At 42.6% G+C, this 19,482-nt stretch overlaps 1 protein-coding gene across 1 annotated transcript in view; it reads left to right on the forward strand.

Moving 5' to 3' along the window:
- Nucleotides 1–19,482, forward strand: part of LOC5512957 (inositol 1,4,5-triphosphate receptor associated 2) — a 44,377-nt gene that overhangs the window by 21,289 nt on the left and 3,606 nt on the right. Inside the window, exons 19-38 of the mRNA XM_048722504.1 lie at nt 4,645–4,733; nt 5,444–5,481; nt 5,781–5,868; nt 7,097–7,216; nt 7,774–7,813; nt 8,158–8,204; nt 8,444–8,484; nt 9,434–9,516; nt 11,010–11,204; nt 11,459–11,704; nt 11,981–12,177; nt 12,615–12,642; nt 13,166–13,237; nt 13,784–13,852; nt 14,052–14,090; nt 15,259–15,354; nt 16,057–16,154; nt 16,664–16,740; nt 17,954–17,994; nt 18,171–18,460. Coding sequence (XP_048578461.1) covers nt 4,645–4,733; nt 5,444–5,481; nt 5,781–5,868; nt 7,097–7,216; nt 7,774–7,813; nt 8,158–8,204; nt 8,444–8,484; nt 9,434–9,516; nt 11,010–11,204; nt 11,459–11,704; nt 11,981–12,177; nt 12,615–12,642; nt 13,166–13,237; nt 13,784–13,852; nt 14,052–14,090; nt 15,259–15,354; nt 16,057–16,154; nt 16,664–16,740; nt 17,954–17,994; nt 18,171–18,460 — 1,994 coding nt within the window. The remainder of the gene's footprint in view (nt 1–4,644; nt 4,734–5,443; nt 5,482–5,780; nt 5,869–7,096; nt 7,217–7,773; nt 7,814–8,157; nt 8,205–8,443; nt 8,485–9,433; nt 9,517–11,009; nt 11,205–11,458; nt 11,705–11,980; nt 12,178–12,614; nt 12,643–13,165; nt 13,238–13,783; nt 13,853–14,051; nt 14,091–15,258; nt 15,355–16,056; nt 16,155–16,663; nt 16,741–17,953; nt 17,995–18,170; nt 18,461–19,482) is intronic.

A 19,482-nucleotide genomic window follows, 5' to 3' on the forward strand; every position in this document is an offset into this window, starting at 1 on the left:
ACACGAGGTAGGTAGACTACCGTAGCAAGTAGTTACATTAATGCCCCCTTTTTGAACACCAGTCAAGGTGTCAAAGTTAGACACGACGTAGGTAGACTACCCCAGCAAGTAGTTACATTAATGCCCCCTTTTTGAACACCAGTCAAGGTGTCAAAGTTAGACACGACGTAGGTAGACTACCGTAGCAAGTAGTTACATTAATGCCCCCTTTTTTAACACCAGTCAAGGTGTCAAAGTTAGACACGACGTAGGTAGACTACCGTAGCAAGTAGTTACATTAATGCCCCCTTTTTGAACACCAGTCAAGGTGTCAAAGTTAGACACGACGTAGGTAGACTACCCCAGCAAGTAGTTACATTAATGCCCCCTTTTTGAACACCAGTCAAGGTGTCAAAGTTAGACACGAGGTAGGTAGACTACCGTAGCAAGTAGTTACATTAATGCCCCCTTTTTGGACACCAGTCAATGTGTCAAAGTTAGACACGACGTAGGTAGACTACCGTAGCAAGTAGTTACATTAATGCCCCCTTTTTGAACACCAGTCAAGGTGTCAAAGTTAGACACGACGTAGGTAGACTACCGTAGCAAGTAGTTACATTAATGCCCCCTTTTTGAACACCAGTCAAGGTGTCAAAGTTAGACACGACGTAGGTAGACTACCCCAGCAAGTAGTTACATTAATGCCCCCTTTTTGAACACCAGTCAAGGTGTCAAAGTTAGACATGAGGTAGGTAGACTACCGTAGCAAGTAGTTACATTATTGCCCCCTTTTTGAACACCAGTCAAGGTGTCAAAGTTAGACACGACGTAGGTAGACTACCGTAGCAAGTAGTTACATTATTGCCCCCTTTTTGAACACCAGTCAAGGTGTCAAAGTTAGACACGACGTAGGTAGACTACCGTAGCAAGTAGTTACATTAATGGCCCCTTTTTGAACACCAGTCAAGGTGTCAAAGTTAGACACGACGTAGGTAGACTACCGTAGCAAGTAGTTACATTAATGCCCCCTTTTTGAACACCAGTCAAGGTGTCAAAGTTAGACATGAGGTAGGTAGACTACCCCAGCAAGTAGTTACATTAATGGCCCCTTTTTGAACACCAGTCAAGGTGTCAAAGTTAGACACGAGGTAGGTAGACTACCGTAGCAAGTAGTTACATTAATGCCCCCTTTTTGAACACCAGTCAAGGTGTCAAAGTTAGACACGACGTAGGTAGACTACCCCAGCAAGTAGTTACATTAATGCCCCCTTTTTGAACACCAGTCAAGGTGTCAAAGTTAGACATGAGGTAGGTAGACTACCGTAGCAAGTAGTTACATTAATGCCCCCTTTTTGAACACCAGTCAAGGTGTCAAAGTTAGACACGACGTAGGTAGACTACCCCAGCAAGTAGTTACATTAATGCCCCCTTTTTGAACACCAGTCAAGGTGTCAAAGTTAGACACGAGGTAGGTAGACTACCCCAGCAAGTAGTTACATTAATGCCCCCTTTTTGAACACCAGTCAATGTGTCAAAGTTAGACACGAGGTAGGTAGACTACCCCAGCAAGTAGTTACATTAATGCCCCCTTTTTGAACACCAGTCAAGGTGTCAAAGTTAGACACGACGTAGGTAGACTACCCCAGCAAGTAGTTACATTAATGCCCCCTTTTTGAACACCAGTCAAGGTGTCAAAGTTAGACATGAGGTAGGTAGACTACCGTAGCAAGTAGTTACATTAATGGCCCCTTTTTGAACACCAGTCAAGGTGTCAAAGTTAGACACGACGTAGGTAGACTACCCCAGCAAGTAGTTACATTAATGGCCCCTTTTTGAACACCAGTCAAGGTGTCAAAGTTAGACACGACGTAGGTAGACTACCCCAGCAAGTAGTTACATTAATGCCCCCTTTTTGAACACCAGTCAAGGTGTCAAAGTTAGACACGACGTAGGTAGACTACCCCAGCAAGTAGTTACATTAATGCCCCCTTTTTGAACATCAGTCAAGGTGTCAAAGTTAGACACGACGTAGGTAGACTACCGTAGCAAGTAGTTACATTATTGCCCCCTTTTTGAACACCAGTCAAGGTGTCAAAGTTAGACACGAGGTAGGTCGACTACCGTAGCAAGTAGTTACATTAATGCCCCCTTTTTGAACACCAGTCAAGGTGTCAAAGTTAGACACGACGTAGGTAGACTACCGTAGCAAGTAGTTACATTAATGCCCCCTTTTTTAACACCAGTCAAGGTGTCAAAGTTAGACACGAGGTAGGTAGACTACCGTAGCAAGTAGTTACATTAATGCCCCCTTTTTGAACACCAGTCAAGGTGTCAAAGTTAGACACGACGTAGGTAGACTACCCCAGCAAGTAGTTACATTAATGCCCCCTTTTTGAACACCAGTCAAGGTGTCAAAGTTAGACACGACGTAGGTAGACTACCGTAGCAAGTAGTTACATTAATGCCCCCTTTTTTAACACCAGTCAAGGTGTCAAAGTTAGACACGACGTAGGTAGACTACCGTAGCAAGTAGTTACATTAATGCCCCCTTTTTGAACACCAGTCAAGGTGTCAAAGTTAGACACGACGTAGGTGGACTACCCCAGCAAGTAGTTACATTAATGCCCCCTTTTTGAACACCAGTCAAGGTGTCAAAGTTAGACACGAGGTAGGTAGACTACCGTAGCAAGTAGTTACATTAATGCCCCCTTTTTGAACACCAGTCAATGTGTCAAAGTTAGACACGACGTAGGTAGACTACCGTAGCAAGTAGTTACATTAATGCCCCCTTTTTGAACACCAGTCAAGGTGTCAAAGTTAGACACGACGTAGGTAGACTACCGTAGCAAGTAGTTACATTAATGCCCCCTTTTTGAACACCAGTCAAGGTGTCAAAGTTAGAAACGACGTAGGTAGACTACCCCAGCAAGTAGTTACATTAATGCCCCCTTTTTGAACACCAGTCAATGTGTCAAAGTTAGACATGAGGTAGGTAGACTACCGTAGCAAGTAGTTACATTAATGGCCCCTTTTTGAACACCAGTCAAGGTGTCAAAGTTAGACACGAGGTAGGTCGACTACCGTAGCAAGTAGTTACATTAATGCCCCCTTTTTGAACACCAGTCAAGGTGTCAAAGTTAGACACGACGTAGGTAGACTACCGTAGCAAGTAGTTACATTAATGCCCCCTTTTTTAACACCAGTCAAGGTGTCAAAGTTAGACACGAGGTAGGTAGACTACCGTAGCAAGTAGTTACATTAATGCCCCCTTTTTGAACACCAGTCAAGGTGTCAAAGTTAGACACGAGGTAGGTAGACTACCGTAGCAAGTAGTTACATTGATGCCCCCTTTTTGAACACCAGTCAAGGTGTCAAAGTTAGACATGAGGTAGGTAGACTACCGTAGCAAGTAGTTACATTAATGCCCCCTTTTTGAACACCAGTCAAGGTGTCAAAGTTAGACACGACGTAGGTAGACTACCGTAGCAAGTAGTTACATTAATGCCCCCTTTTTGAACACCAGTCAAGGTGTCAAAGTTAGACACGACGTAGGTAGACTACCCCAGCAAGTAGTTACATTAATGCCCCCTTTTTGAACACCAGTCAAGGTGTCAAAGTTAGACACGACGTAGGTAGACTACCGTAGCAAGTAGTTACATTAATGGCCCCTTTTTGAACACCAGTCAAGGTGTCAAAGTTAGACACGACGTAGGTAGACTACCCCAGCAAGTAGTTACATTAATGCCCCCTTTTTGAACACCAGTCAAGGTGTCAAAGCTAGACACGAGGTAGGTCGACTACCGTAGCAAGTAGTTACATTAATGCCCCCTTTTTTAACACCAGTCAAGGTGTCAAAGTTAGACACGACGTAGGTAGACTACCGTAGCAAGTAGTTACATTAATGCCCCCTTTTTGAACACCAGTCAATGTGTCAAAGTTAGACACGAGGTAGGTCGACTACCGTAGCAAGTAGTTACATTAATGCCCCCTTTTTGAACACCAGTCAAGGTGTCAAAGTTAGACACGACGTAGGTAGACTACCGTAGCAAGTAGTTACATTAATGCCCCCTTTTTGAACACCAGTCAAGGTGTCAAAGTTAGACATGAGGTAGGTAGACTACTGTAGCAAGAAGTTACATTAATGCCCCCTTTTTTAACACCAGTCAAGGTGTCAAAGTTAGACATGAGGTAGGTAGACTACCGTAGCAATTAGTTACATTAATGCCCCCTTTTTGAACACCAGTCAAGGTGTCAAAGTTAGACACGACGTAGGTAGACTACCGTAGCAAGTAGTTACATTAATGCCCCCTTTTTGAACACCAGTCAATGTGTCAAAGTTAGACACGAGGTAGGTCGACTACCGTAGCAAGTAGTTACATTAATGCCCCCTTTTTGAACACCAGTCAAGGTGTCAAAGTTAGACACGAGGGAGGTCGACTGCGTATCAAGTATTGCAATTATTGTCCCCTATCTGCGCAACAGTCCAGGTGTCGTTAGACACGAGGTATAGGTCGAAAACAAGGGGTTCTTTTGGTAGACGGCGTAACCAGAGACAAGCCAAACAACTAGGACCCAGACTCCTTAAACGGCGTTTAAAGTATTTTGTTTTTTGTGGGCCAATTAACGGTCAGCGATCATGAATGTGTTTTACGTACTCTATTACAGGTCATAGCGAATCAGTTTAACGAAGAGATGAACACTTTTGCAGAGAAAATCAACTCAATATGCTTAAAGAAGAAAAGCGCGGAAAAAAGGTATAATAACATGACCTTTGATCTTTTCTAAAGAGGTACAATGACATCTTTGATCTTTCCTCATCTCGGAAATTTTCAAGTCACGACCAAGATGAGGCAGTTTTCCGCCTGATCTTATGGGACCCCAGAAACAGATAAAAATAAACTAAGAACATAAAGTAGCGAATGAGTTAGGGGAGTGTTCAATGCAAACGTCCGAGTTGACCGTTGGTTTCATGGAAGATGGCTGAAATGTCCGACAAAACACCTGTCGCTGTTATATCCCAGTCCAATTCTATTGTTTTCTGTTGTCGTTGTCCACGTTATCGCCGTAATTGCTTAAATAGCTCTTGTCACCCGTCAATTTTTAGTTGACAATTATATTTGTTGGCATCTACACTAGGAATTTTTCATGTGACAATTTTTAATTGCTGAGAAAAAGCAAACCTGCTAGCTTTTGATAAACTAATAGTTGCCACATAAAAATTGCCGACTTTGCTCTATCTACACTAGCAAATAAAAAATGGTAACATAAAAATTGGCAACTAAAAATTGTTAGGCCAACTCGCCTTAGGGCGAAGGATGATGAAAAATTATTATTATCATTATTATTATTTTTTTTTTTTGTGCACGCGCCTTTCTCGACAAGGCGCCGTCATGAAGGAAATCATGACGTGTTTGCATCCGGCATGAAGCGCGCTGAGTCCTCAATGTGCTTAAACGTTTTGCAGGTCAGCAAAACTACTTATAACGGTCAAGAAATTGAAAGGTAAGGTAGGATTCTAATTGGCTTGTTTTCTCAAAATAAACTTGTGTTAATTTGTCACAGTAGCGCGTGTCGCACACTATTTTTTGTCGTTTCCTTGTGTCGCCTTTGCTTTGTTCTCCTGGTACATCTTGTTGCAATGCAGGGCAAGAGTGTTTTGACGAGTAACACGGGTTATTTCTTGGACCCCATGGAGTAAACGTTCTTCTTGGCGCCTCGGAGTGAACTTTATGAAGGCTTTTTAGTATTTTGCAGTAATCCGTCGCAAAGTAACTTGTTCGTTTTCTTTTGATTTTTTTTAGAGGAATGTGAGCGACTGCAGATCGAACGGGACAAGGCCTACCAGAAGCTTGGTAATCTTTCACTCAGTAGCGACGACATAGACACAAGGTACGTCTTATGTTCTTATCGCAGTAGTAGCAACGACCCTTGCGATCACTATGACCTAGACGCATTTATATCCTATGTCTGAATCGCAGTAGGCGCAACGACGCTTGCGATCATGTGACCATAGACACACGTATATCCTATGTCTGAATCGCAGCATATCGTCACGACCCTTGCGATCATGTGACCATAGACACACGTATATCCTATGTCTGAATCGCAGCATATCGTCACGACGCTTGCGATCATGTGATCATAGACACACGTATATCCTATGTCTGAATCGCAGCATATCGTCACGACCCTTGCGATCATGTGACCATAGACACACGTATATCCTATGTCTGAATCGCAGCATATCGTCACGACCCTTGCGATCATGTGACCATAGACACACGTATATCCTGTCTGAATCGCAGCATATCGTCACAACCCTTTCGATCATGTGACCATAGACACACGTATATCCTACTGTATGTCTGAATCGCAGCATATCGTCACGACCCTTGCGATCATGTGACCATAGACACACGTATATCCTACTGTATGTCTGAATCGCAGCATATCGTCACGACGCTTGCGATCATGTGACCATAGACACACGTATATCCTATGTCTGAATCGCAGCATATCGTCACGACCCTTGCGATCATGTGGCCATAGACACACGTATATCCTATGTCTGAATCGCAGCATATCGTCACGACCCTTGCGATCATGTGACCATAGACACACGTATATCCTATGTCTGAATCGCAGCATATCGTCACAACCCTTTCGATCATGTGACCATAGACACACGTATATCCTATGTCTGAATCGCAGCATATCGTCACAACCCTTTCGATCATGTGACCATAGACACACGTATATCCTACTGTATGTCTGAATCGCAGCACATCGTCACGACCCTTGCGATCGCTACAACCACATGCACAGGGTTTGTCTTATGTTTGAATCGCAGTAGTAGCAACGACTATGGCGTGAATCGCAGTAGTAGCAACGACTATGGCGTGAATCGCAGTAGTAGCAACGACTATGGCGTGAATCGCAGTAGTAGCAACGACTATGGCGTGAATCGCAGTAGTAGCAACGACTCTTGCGATTACTACGATATCGAAGAAAGCAAACAAGAGCGTGGCTAACAGGGGCTCTTTAACATACACTGATAATATTAGGAGCGATTTCATAATTAATATACAGAACAAATAAATATCTTGTTTTTTGATAGGATGGAAGATTTGAAGAAAGAGCTTTCCAAGGTAAAAGAACAGCTTAAAGCTAGCGAAACTACAATAGAAGATTTGCAGAACCAACTCGCTACCATCAACACAGAACTCGCAGCCGTACGGTATGTATATGTCATTTAGGATAAGTTTTCGAGAGCTAGTGCCAGTTCCAACATAAAGTACAGACCTACCCAATAATAGTCCTCGTTGCCCGCTGGACATAGGCACTACAGACTCTTACATAACGCGGCAGACTCGGTTTCAGGCAATAAGGGTTACCGTTCGCAAATACCAGAAGAATTCACAAGGTTTTTTTTTTTTTTTTGCATTGTTTTATTCCAAGCTCTGAGGATTCACGATGGTGTTCGCATAAATTTGTCTCTAAAGGAGACAATATATACGGTATTTATGCGCTCTTTATCTGTCCAGCGGGTATAGTGTAAAGCTAGACTGAACTAGTGTGTAGACTCTTGATATAAAAATATTGTAAAACAGTATGTTTTATGACAATATAAACGAATAGTTATCATTTCTTTATTAGATATTGCCTCTTTCATTTATAGCGAAGTTTGGTATGAGATAAAGAAACACACGAAAATTTAGTCTTTAGTAATTTAGTAATATGCGCCTTTCGAATCATGAATTTCTTAAAACAAGTATTTATTAATATTCTTTTTAGCGATGAAAGAGAAAAGTTAGCCAAGACTCTTGGAATTCAGGTAACCAGACTTGTTTTTCCTGGGAACTAGAAAGCTTTTCGTTTGTTCCTCGTGTTCCTGCCGGGTTTTCTGTGCCCATGATTAACTGTTAGGAAGAAGAGTAGGATTAGACAAGAACCACAGGAAGTCCAAAATAATCTAGAAGGGGTATACAGCAACCTAGCTCCTGAGGTTTCCACCGGGTTTCCTGTGCTCATAGAATGACCGTGAGAAAGTGTGGAGTCTGGCACGAGCCACAGGAAGCCCGGTCAGAAGGCCTACTGTTTTACGGTTTAAAAAAAGGAAGCGATGAGGGATATGATATATATTTCCTCTATATCATTGCGATTTGTGTCTAACAACAGAATGAGCATAAAGACGAGCTGGAGAGAAAACTCATCGACGCCCACAGGTGAGCAGTTATACTTATCAAATCATCATAATCAATCTAATCTCGAAACTGTTTTTCTACCTTGCACCTTGCTCTTTCAATTCCTTATTTCAACATTCCATGCAATTTCACTAAAACGTGCCGTTTGACGCTTTGCACTTGTGATGTGATGGTGCTTGGGCTTTACGTCCGTCTTTACGTCTCCACTTCTCCGTCTTTGTTTCCTAAACACCCGGCTTTAGTGATATACTTTTTTACAGGTCCCAAAGTCAGTTAGACATTCAACAGACTCATCAAATCTGTGAGTACCTAACCTTCCGACATATGATAATCCAGAAACTTAATGTCTTAAAGCTTAACTTATTGTGCGTGACTCAGACATGACGGAAAAACCTGGAAAATTCGCGATTCGAGATAGAGAAAGAAGACACAATTTCTTACAATGACCATCGGTTCCTTATATTGCGGACTGATTTTTGAAACACAAATGATAACGTGAGCCGAAATGCACATACCCAGATTTTGGCTTTTTAAGATTTTTTTTCCTTGATCATTCTTGCGCTATGTATGAGTTCAGGGACGAAACGCTCAAATTTCAATGACACTTTACAAAAAGTCGCATCAATTTAAAAAAAGTCGCACTTCATATTTTGTTTGTTATTAATCACTAAGTACTTAGAGAAATTTTCCGCCTTATTAGATCTGAAATGAGCTTATTTGAAGCGTCACGTCATGTTTTTCCGTCATGTCGGTGATGCATGCTTCCGTAGGCTTGCGTGATGCATGCTTCCGTAGGCTTACGTGACGCATGGTTCCGTAGGCTTGCGTGATGCATGGCTTCGTAGGCTTGCGTGATGCATGCTTCCGTAGGCTTGCGTGACGCATGGTCATCGACGGAAAATAAATTATTGTATTGTATTGTGTATTGTTGCGTGGCCCAAAATTTCGTAGGCTTGCGTGACGTATGGTTTTGTAGGGCATGCGTGACCCATGGTTTCGTAGGCTTGCGTGACCCATGGTTTTTGTAGGCTATGAGATGTAGATGAGACGCTCATCTCAGTTGTGAACTAGATCCGCTTTACTCATGAGGAATTTCTAGACAACAGTTAAAACGTATATTGCAGTGTATTTTCATAAAGGCAAAGCTTTTTTTTTATAATGAAACTGCAATATTAAAAGCAGCATTGTCACATATGTCAGATCCAGGTTCAAGTCCGTTGATTGTTGTACTTTTTGTTTGGTATTTTCAGTGAGGATAAAAGAGCTTGAAGAAGAGCTAAAGAGATTGTCCAACCATTTGCTGACAGAGAAAGAGCGTACCACCGCCTTAGAGGTACAAAGCTCCCTTTTCCTTATTGGTAATATAATATATAGAGGTTATGTTAGAACCATTTGCTGACCGAGAAAGAGCGTACCACCGCCAGGTACAGTTAGCTCCCTTTTCCTTATTGGTAATATAATATATAGAGGTTATGTTAGAACCATTTGCTGACAGAGAAAGAGCGTACTATTGCCTTAGAGGTACAGTAAGCTCCCTTTTCCTTATTGGTAATATAATATATAGAGGTTATGTTAGAACCATTTGCTGACAGAGAAAGAGCGTACTATTGCCTTAGAGGTCCAGTAAGCTCCCTTTTCCTTATTGGTTATATAATATATAGAGGTTATGTTAGAACCATTTGCTGACAGAGAAAGAGCGTACTATTGCCTTAGAGGTACAGTAAGCTCCCTTTTCCTTATTGGTAATATAATATATAGAGGTTATGTTAGAACCATTTGCTGACCGAGAAAGAGCGTACCACCGCCAGGTACAGATAGCTCCCTTTTCCCTATTGATGATATAATATATAGAGTTTATGTTAGAACCATTTGCTGACAGAGAAAGAGCGTACCACCGCCAGGTACAGATAGCTCCCTTTTCCCTATTGATGATATAATATATAGAGGTTATGTTAGAACCATTTGCTGACAGAGAAAGAGCGTACCACCGCCAGGTACAGATAGCTCCCTTTTCCCTATTGATGATATAATATATAGAGTTTATGTTAGAACCATTTGCTGACAGAGAAAGAGCGTACCACCGCCAGGTACAGATAGCTCCCTTTTCCCTATTGATGATATAATATATAGAGGTTATGTTAGAACCATTTGCTGACAGAGAAAGAGCGTACCACCGCCAGGTACAGTTAGCTCCCTTTTCCTTATTGGTAATATAATATATAGAGTTTATGTTAGAACCATTTGCTGACAGAGAAAGAGCGTACCACCGCCAGGTACAGTTAGCTCCCTTTTCCTTATTGGTAATTTAATATATAGAGTTTATGTTAGAACCATTTGCTGACAGAGAAAGAGCGTACCACCGCCAGGCACAGATAGCTCCCTTTTCCCTATTGATGATATAATATATAGAGGGTGTGTTGCAACCGTTTGCTTACTGAGAAAGAGCGCACCACAGGCTAGCATACTTGTTACAATATAGAGAGGGTATGCTAGAACCAGCTACGTTCGTATAAAGACCCACGGTGGCCTTAGAGATACTATGAATCACTCTTAGCACACTATGCTCATTGGTGACAATATTGGACGGGGAAGTTAAAAGCAACTACTCATAGAGAACAAACAACGGTCTAAGAAGTACTTAGAGGCACTCTTACCCACAGAGAAATATCGCAAAACGGCCTTAGAAGTGTTTGGGTCGTTTTTACTCACATAGCGCACAGCAGCCTAAGAGATACTGTGAGTCACTCTTACTTACATATTAAGATCGCGCCTTCTTTCTGCTGCCTATCAAGATCGTTTGAGATCCTTTCCCGTTTGTTATTACAGGAGTCCCTTCATTTGTCTGTCACGAAGCACAGCAACGAGATGCAGGAAATCATGGATATGATCCCCATAACTGAGAGTGAGCTTAACAAGGCTAAGCAATCACCCCGTTCCTCTTCGCCACGAGTGACAGGCCACACCCTGAGGTCACGTCTGCAGGACTACATACTTGCAGTACAGGGTCTTCTACCCCCAGAGGTAAGCCGGCACTTTAATTACACGCCCAGGGTGAGTTATCACCCCGTTCCTCTTTGCCATGAGTTACAGGCTACGCCCTACTCATCATTTCATGATTAATCTTGTAATACAGGATGAAAATATAACAAAGGTGCGCCTACACAGAGGCGGGGGTAATTGGTATATTAGTTTGTTAGTTTGTTAGTTTGTTTGTTTGTTTGTTTGTTTGTTTGTTTGTTTGTTTAGTTATTAATTGTTATTTTATTTTTTTTCAGTCTGCGGTCCGTGCATCGCCGGATGGTAAACCTCGTAGCGATCTCGATGACAGCTCTGCAGAAGGATCCACTCACCCTCCCTCCCTCCGTGCCACAAAAGGGCTCCCCTCCCCTCCCTACTCGTCTGTGTCGTCCCAAAGCCCTGAACGCTCTGCCCAGAGCCCCTACTACTCGGCGGAGAGTGGAGTGTACAGAACAGTACACGAGACAGGGTCGCAGACCGATCTGACTTCAGAATATATGAAGGTAATGAAGGCGTAATTTATAAATTATTATCAACAAAATGATAGCGGTTAAAAACAATGACAATGGAAGAATGTGATCATTTCAGGTGATTTCAGAATATATGAAGTAACGAGTATTGTCATACCGATCTCACTGTAGATATAAAGGGTAATTAGTATTCTTATACGTTGATATTACCTTAGAGTATAAGATGCTAATAAGTATTCTTCTTGTACCTATCTGATCTCAGAAGGTATTATAACGGTAATGATTACTGTACTTTATTTTGGGCTGTAGGCGCTTGAGAGTATCAGCGGGCGAGAAAAGGCAGCTGGTGATTCCAACGAAAGCGACGCTCCCAGACATCCTAAAATGTTGAGCCTATGGAAGAAGAAGTTGGCAGTGAGCTTTAAGCACGACGAGGACTACCCGGATTCATTAGACAGCTCCGCCAACAGCGGCAACTTCGTGGATGGAGTCTCCTTGCACGTACGGTACGGTAGCGTGAAACTAGTGTATAATTTATGTTTCCAGAAAAGACCTGCCTGGTTGTTATAACATTTATGGGTGTTATTACATTTATGGGTGATACAGCCCCCACCCTCCTTCGGAGGATATTTCACAGAGGCATTCTCAGCCTCACCTACCTCCCCCTCTGGAGAAATTTGCCATGGAACTTCGATCCCCTTAATGGGATTGAGACTTTTCAGGAACCACACATTGCGTTAATACAGATTACTTAAGAGATTTAAAAAAATATATGTCAGTCCTGTCTAAGTGGGATACTGACACCTTTTGCTTATTCCATACCTCTCAAAATACACCGGATACAAATGAAAATTTTTACTTCCTAGTAACAGGACTTTTATCCGTCGCTTGCTCAATATGATTAAAGCTCTAAAATGTTTATTTTTTTTTACTGTTGTTGCAGGCCGGCACCAAGCGAAAGAGAAGTTGAAGTAAGTATTTTGATTGAAAGGAACTGAGGGAAAGAACGCGAGAGACTGCATAACACAAACTCCTTGTTATCCTGAACCTTTAGATTTTTTTCCTAAACCTCCCAAGAGTTTTTGGGTCGTTTCTTCGCGGATAACTCGAAATCACCGCTAACTAACTTTAATTTCCTTACAAAGACTTTTTGAGCTCCTTCTCCAGCTCCTCCTCTTTTTTCGTCTTTTTGAGATTTTTTTATAAAAGGACCTTTTTAGCTCCATTTGTCATCCGAGCAAGATAAAAGGCACGAGAAAGCACCTATTTCCATCGGCTAATTTGGCGAAGCTATTCTCACGTTTTCAATTGAACTTGATAAACGAGACATACAACTCTATCTTGGTTAAATTTTTTTCTCATAATTTGTCTACCAATATTTTATAAAAACTATGACTGTCATCTACGGGCTTCCACTGTATTGGTTTCCCTTTTGAACTCTGGGTTGATTCAAAGCCTCCGTTAATGCCTTCGTTGTTTCTTTCCACTTCCCAGAAGCACTTCAGAGCGCTTGTGCTTGCATTTCAAACAGACCAGATGACGTTAGAGAAGAGACTCAGGGTCCAGGTAGAGCACAGACAATCTAGGTGTTGCTGTTGTTGCTGCTACTGTTATTGTTGCTGCTACTGTTGGTGTTGTTGCTGCTACTGTTGGTGTTGTTGCTGCTACTGTTGGTGTTGTTGCTGCTACTGTTGGTGTTGTTGCTGCTACTGTTGGTGTTGTTGCTGCTACTATTATTGTTGCTGCTACTGTTGGTGTTGTTGCTGCTACTGTTGGTGTTGTTGCTGCTACTGTTGGTGTTGTTGCTGCTACTGTTGGTGTTGTTGCTGCTACTATTATTGTTGCTGCTACTGTTGGTGTTGTTGCTGCTACTGTTGGTGTTGCTGCTGCTACTATTATTGTTGCTGCTACTGTTGGTGTTGTTGCTGCTACTATTATTGTTGCTGCTACTGTTGGTGTTGTTGCTACTACTGTTGTTGTTGTTGCAGCGGCTGCTGCTGCTACTTCGGCTGTTCTTGTTGTTATTGATACTGTTGCCGCTTCTAGTACTGTTCTTATTGCTGTTTTACTTAAAGGACTAAGAGTCAATGTCTTCTCATTATCATTCCATAGGAGCGCAATCGAGCTGTGGCTGAGAGTAACATGGACCAGGAATTCCAGCACATGACCGACTTACTTAAGGTAGTGACAGCTGATGAAGCGTCTTTCCTAAAGAAAAACGACTGAAGGGATTGCTGTATGATTGTTTGGATGAATTTTCTTTCAAGGCTTCAGCTTTCAGACCTAGACTAATATGAACACTTTTTTTGTTCTTCTGCTGCACGTTTTACACTTAGTTGCATACTTCGAAACGACAAATAAACCTTTTTTTTTTTCACAGCGCTATGAAGAAAAGTATGTTCGGACAAAAGAGCTGCAGGTATTTTATACTCCCTCTCTACCTCATTTAATTAACTAAGTATAACCACAGCCAATAATAGTGTGTCTTGTAGTGCGACGCGCGCTACCGTGATCACCTTGCCCTCAACTAAACATGCTCCACCACTATAACAAGTCAATGATAGTATATCTTACAATGCGACCATACCACCGTACTATAGGCTCTATTCCCAGCCGTCGCTAGGCCTAACATCGGCCCTACTAACGGCTGGACCAATGGTCAAACTCGCTTGTCCGTGACGTCACTTCCGCTTTTATGCAACTTCTTCGCATTTATTTCTGCTATAAAACACTCATAAACACTCGAAAAGGCAAAGGAATGCACAAGGGCATAGACTTTGTGCAAAATCAGCGTTTCACAGCCCGGCCGAGCTCGCTCAAATGTACAAAGTAAGAGAAAAGTGCGAATCGATATTAGCGATCACACACTGGCGCGTCAAAATGTATAAGACCTAGTTTGCTTTGCCTCTACAAGCTCCGATAATATTCAAGTAATAAATGAGGATTTTGCCAAACTCTCAAGCATTTTCCCCATCCTACCGAGGCCGGGAAGTGTGATTTACTCGCTGATCCGCACATAATTTCGATCGTTCTCATTGTTATCCTACTGCCGTCGCGTCGTTGACCAGGAGTTTGTGTAAACCCGAGCAAATTTACAATCCTGTAGGCTGAGCATATCCTTTCCATGTAAAAGATAATTCAAAGCCATTGACAGGGAATATATGAGACTCTCTATCCGAAGCGTGTTTAATACAGATTCTTCTAGCCGGTCGCGTTCAAGGCGAAAAGCGGTTTACTTGAGCCTTGCTAATGGTTAGCGGTCTTCCGCATGAAAACCAACCAGGCTCTTTCCTGATTGGCTGAATATCGATCTCGAGACAAATGGTCAGACCAGTGACCTAGCCGTTGATGGGAGCACGTACTGCGGGCTCACAGAGACGAGCTGGAAATCGAGCCAAACCACACTATGAATCAAGGTGTTGCTAGGGGGTGATGTTGCTAGGTGACAAACAAAAAATTCTTGCGAGTTACCGTAAAAAAATGCCCCCAACCTCTCAGACGTGAACGTTTTTACTTTTAGACATCATCGCTAATGATGTGTAAATTTAGCTGTATTATTACATTTTCTACATGTCTTTTTACTTCAGAACGTGGTAGTTACACTGTTGACCCAGATAGAAGTATTGCGCAGCTCTTGTCAGCGGGTATCATCGCTGGCTCAGCAGCATGGCAGTGTACAACAGGTACAGGATATTTTTATTGATTGATTGATATTGCAGACAAGGACTGTGTTCGACTGACCCAGAAGACTACTTAGGCAAGGACTGTGCTCGACTTACCCAGGCTACATATACATGTGCTGCGATGTACTGACCCAGGCTAAATATACATGTACTGTGATGGACTAACCCAGGCTACATAAACATGTAGTGTGATGGAATGACCAGGGCTTCATATACATGTACTGTGATGGACTGACCCAGGCTACATGTACTGTGATGGACTGACCCAGGTTACATAGACATGTACTATGATCGACTGACCCAGACTACTACATGTACTGTGGAGGACTAACCCAGGCTATATATACATGTACTGTGATGGACTAACCCAGGCTACATATATATGTACTGTGTTAGGCTGACCCAGGCTGTATTACATGTACTGTGATGGACTGACCCAGGCTACATATACATGTACTGTGATGGACTGACCCAGGCTACATATACATGTACTGTGACCGGCCGACCCAGGCTATATATACATCAACTGTGATGGACTAACCCAGGCTACATATACATGTACTGTGATCGGCTGACCCAGGCTGTATAACATGTACTGTGATAGACTGACCCAGGCTTCATAGACAAGGACTGTGATCGACTCACCCAGACTACATAGACATGTACCGTGAAGGACTAACCCACGTCGGTGTTTTTATGCAGGAATCGCGGATGTCAGGCGGGCTAGAGGTGATGATTTGCCATGCCGAGAATGTCAGTAGACACTTGGAGCGCGCCAGTCAAGACCTTAACGAGTTTAGGTATGGTGACGCAAGTAATTTTTAATTAAACAAAGCTGAGAGTTGATGAGAGTTTCACTCTTTCTAGCTCTTACAGAAAAGTGTTAGGATTTCTCATATCGCCCTTTTGTATTTTAAATATGCGAATAAATTTGATATATGCCTGTAAAATAGTGTTGTTAGAGTGGGATGCGTAGCTAGACTCCTGGTGCAAAAAATAAAATAGATCTGAAGGTATCTTACCGAACTAATCTGATAAAGATCTCCTTTTTTTAAATGGTATGGCAAGATAGACTTACAGGCTGTAGAATTTCTAGGTGCTGTTCGTAGGCGTGGTGAAATATGGGAGAAAAAAGGCTGCGGCGAGGGGCTAATGCTTGAAACGTCAGCAAAACTACTTTGTTTTTACAGAGGCGTAAACATACCATGTCAAACTTGTATATCCATACTTAAGCTATATTTCTACCAGTCAGCTATAAAAATCAGTTGTTGTCCACTTTTTGATACCCTGTACATAATTTTTTTCTCAGGAAAAAAGAATCCTTACTGCCAGATGACTCCGACTCAAACGTGTCTGCACCGACCCAAAACGGCCCTACTAGAATTGGTAAGCATCCCTACCGCCCACGCACACAAACGTATTCCTTTATAGCCTAGGTATCAAATTCTAGGGGTGGGTCCTGTGCCTAGGCCAAAATGGCTGACAGCATTAAAATAACAACATGGTCAAGGCAATTGGCATTTTAATATATTTATCTTGCTTGAAATGCTACAAGAAAAATTACACTTTGACTTAGATAAGCAACAATTACATTTTAGAACTTACAAGCAAAATGCAATGTGCATAGCGCTCACGAAAAATCTTTGAAATTGGGCATAAGCATGAAAATTGATAAAATATTTACATCATATCTCAATAAAACATCTCTCAATGCTTAAAATACGAACATTTAAATGATATATGTTACAATGTTGAATTGGTCAATCAATGGTCTCCTAAAACTGGTTATTCAAGCTATATAAGTTGCGGTAAATGACATATTTACAAGCAATGTTCTGTTCATGTATTTGAACTTCGCGCGCCATTGTCGCATTGGTTCACTGCTACTTGATGTGGTATGGTTCGAAGCACCCAACGCACAGCGTAACCTTGCATGTAGCGCAGTCCCAGGTTGATCTCTTCCTCTCATTTCTCTCGGCACAGTTAACACACCGATTTATCGTTACTTTTACTGGAAAGTGCGATTCCCCTGAGGCTTCCATCTCGTCTGCGGCACGCTTTCTCTTTCGTGACGAGAAGTTAGCGATCAATTGCTCGATGAGTTCCAGGCGGAAATCGAGCTGTGATATTTTGTTGTGGCTTCTGGAGTTTTGATATAGAATGAAGGCATTCACAGCTGCTGTCTCCATCAGAAAAAAAGGCGAGATAGCGGTACCAGCGTCGGGACTTTATCGGGATTCAGTAGTCGTTGCGCTTTTGGTCTGCATAATCTACTCCCCCCGTGTATTTGTTGTAAACAACGACACACAGGGGAGCGCTCACTTCACACAAACTCAATACTCTACTGTATATTATTACTCAGATCACGTAAGATGGTCTTTCATTAGTGTTGCATTCCGATTGGTCGTTCAACTAGTAGACTATAAGGTATAGCCTATCAGTAGCGGTAACTACAGGATATGAAAGCCAAATACAAATTGACTTACTTGTATGATTTGACTAAAATTATTTTTCTTCTCGCCCTCATGGACTCTGGGACAAAAGCCTATTCAGCTAAATTGTTTTTATTACTGATGCCTGTAATATTTTCCTTTCTTAGGAGGGTATGGTCGGGAGAAAAGTGCCTCTGTCGACGAAACGGTAGGTTATTTTTTTATGTTTTCAACTTGTCCTAGAAGAGATAATAATCGCGATTTAATGAATACAGTGCAGGAAAATTACCACAAATGGGATGTGAAGCCTAGCTCCAGACATATGCACTATACTTTTTTGTTACTTTTTTTTTTTTTTTTGAACCTTACTGTTTTCTTTTTCAGGGATCTGCGGATGAGAGCAAGCAGAATAGCTTGGCTCATTTTATGATGGCCATCCACAATACTTCCGTCCGCGCCAAACAGGTTTTGCACAGCTTCCGGCGCAGAACAATAGACACAGGAACCCTGTGGCGAAGTCAAGAGACAGACTCTGATGAAGGAGACGGTGAAGCTCTCAATCAAGATCCCTGCAGGGAGAGGGAAGGGAGTATTTCTAGCTCTGCAGGCTCTTCAGAGGGGGAGAGGGTGGAAGAAACGGAGGCTGTCAGTCAACCAGTGGAGCCCACTCCCAGGTAAGCTGAATGATTTGCAATGGACACAGGTCCATTTACACTACCAACCCTTCTCGCGACCACTCATCGCGATCACTGGCCTAACATAGCGTACATAGCGCACGAAGACTGCATAAAATGCCAACAGTGTTTTCGATTCTCTTATTTGCTTTGTACAATTTTCTACAAATATGAAAATGAAAGGTAAACTGTTGTTTTGCTATTCTAATATTTTCCTGTTATCCTAAAACTCTCAGGAGCACGGCATAAAATCCAATCAATGTTCCCTCCTTAGCCGGTGCCATACTCACCCTTTCCCTTGTTCCCTCCAAGACCAGTGCCATACTCACCCTTTCCCTTGTTCCCTCCTAGACCAGTGCCATACTCACCCTTTCCCTTGTTCCCTGCTAGACCAGTGCCATACTCACCAATTCCCTTGTTCCCTCCTAGACCAGTGCCATACTCACCAATTCCCTTGTTCCCTCCTTAGCCGGTGCCATACTCACCAATTCCCTTGTTCCCTCCTAGACCAGTGCCATACTCACCAATTCCCTTGTTCCCTCCTAGACCAGTGCCATGCTCACCAATTCCCTTGTTCCCTCCTAGACCAGTGCCATACTCACCAATTCCCTTGTTCCCTCCTAGACTAGTGCCATGCTCACCAATTCCCTTGTTCCCTCCTAGACCAGTGCCATACTCACCAATTCCCTGTTCCCTCCTAGACCAGTGCCATACTCACCAATTCCCTTGTTCCCTGCTAGACCAGTGCCATGCTCACCAATTCCCTTGTTCCCTGCTAGACCAGTGCCATACTCACCCTTTCCCTTGTTCCCTCCTAGACCAGTGCCATACTCACCAATTCCCTTGTTCCCTGCTAGACCGGTGCCATGCTCACCAATTCCCTTGTTCCCTGCTAGACCAGTGCCATACTCACCCTTTCCCTTGTTCCCTCCTAGACCAGTGCCATACTCACCAATTCCCTTGTTCCCTCCTAGACCAGTGCCATGCTCACCAATTCCCTTGTTCCCTCCTAGACCGGTGCC

The sequence above is a fragment of the Nematostella vectensis genome, chromosome 15 (genome assembly GCF_932526225.1).
Source record: "Nematostella vectensis chromosome 15, jaNemVect1.1, whole genome shotgun sequence".
NCBI lineage: Eukaryota > Metazoa > Cnidaria > Anthozoa > Actiniaria > Edwardsiidae > Nematostella > Nematostella vectensis.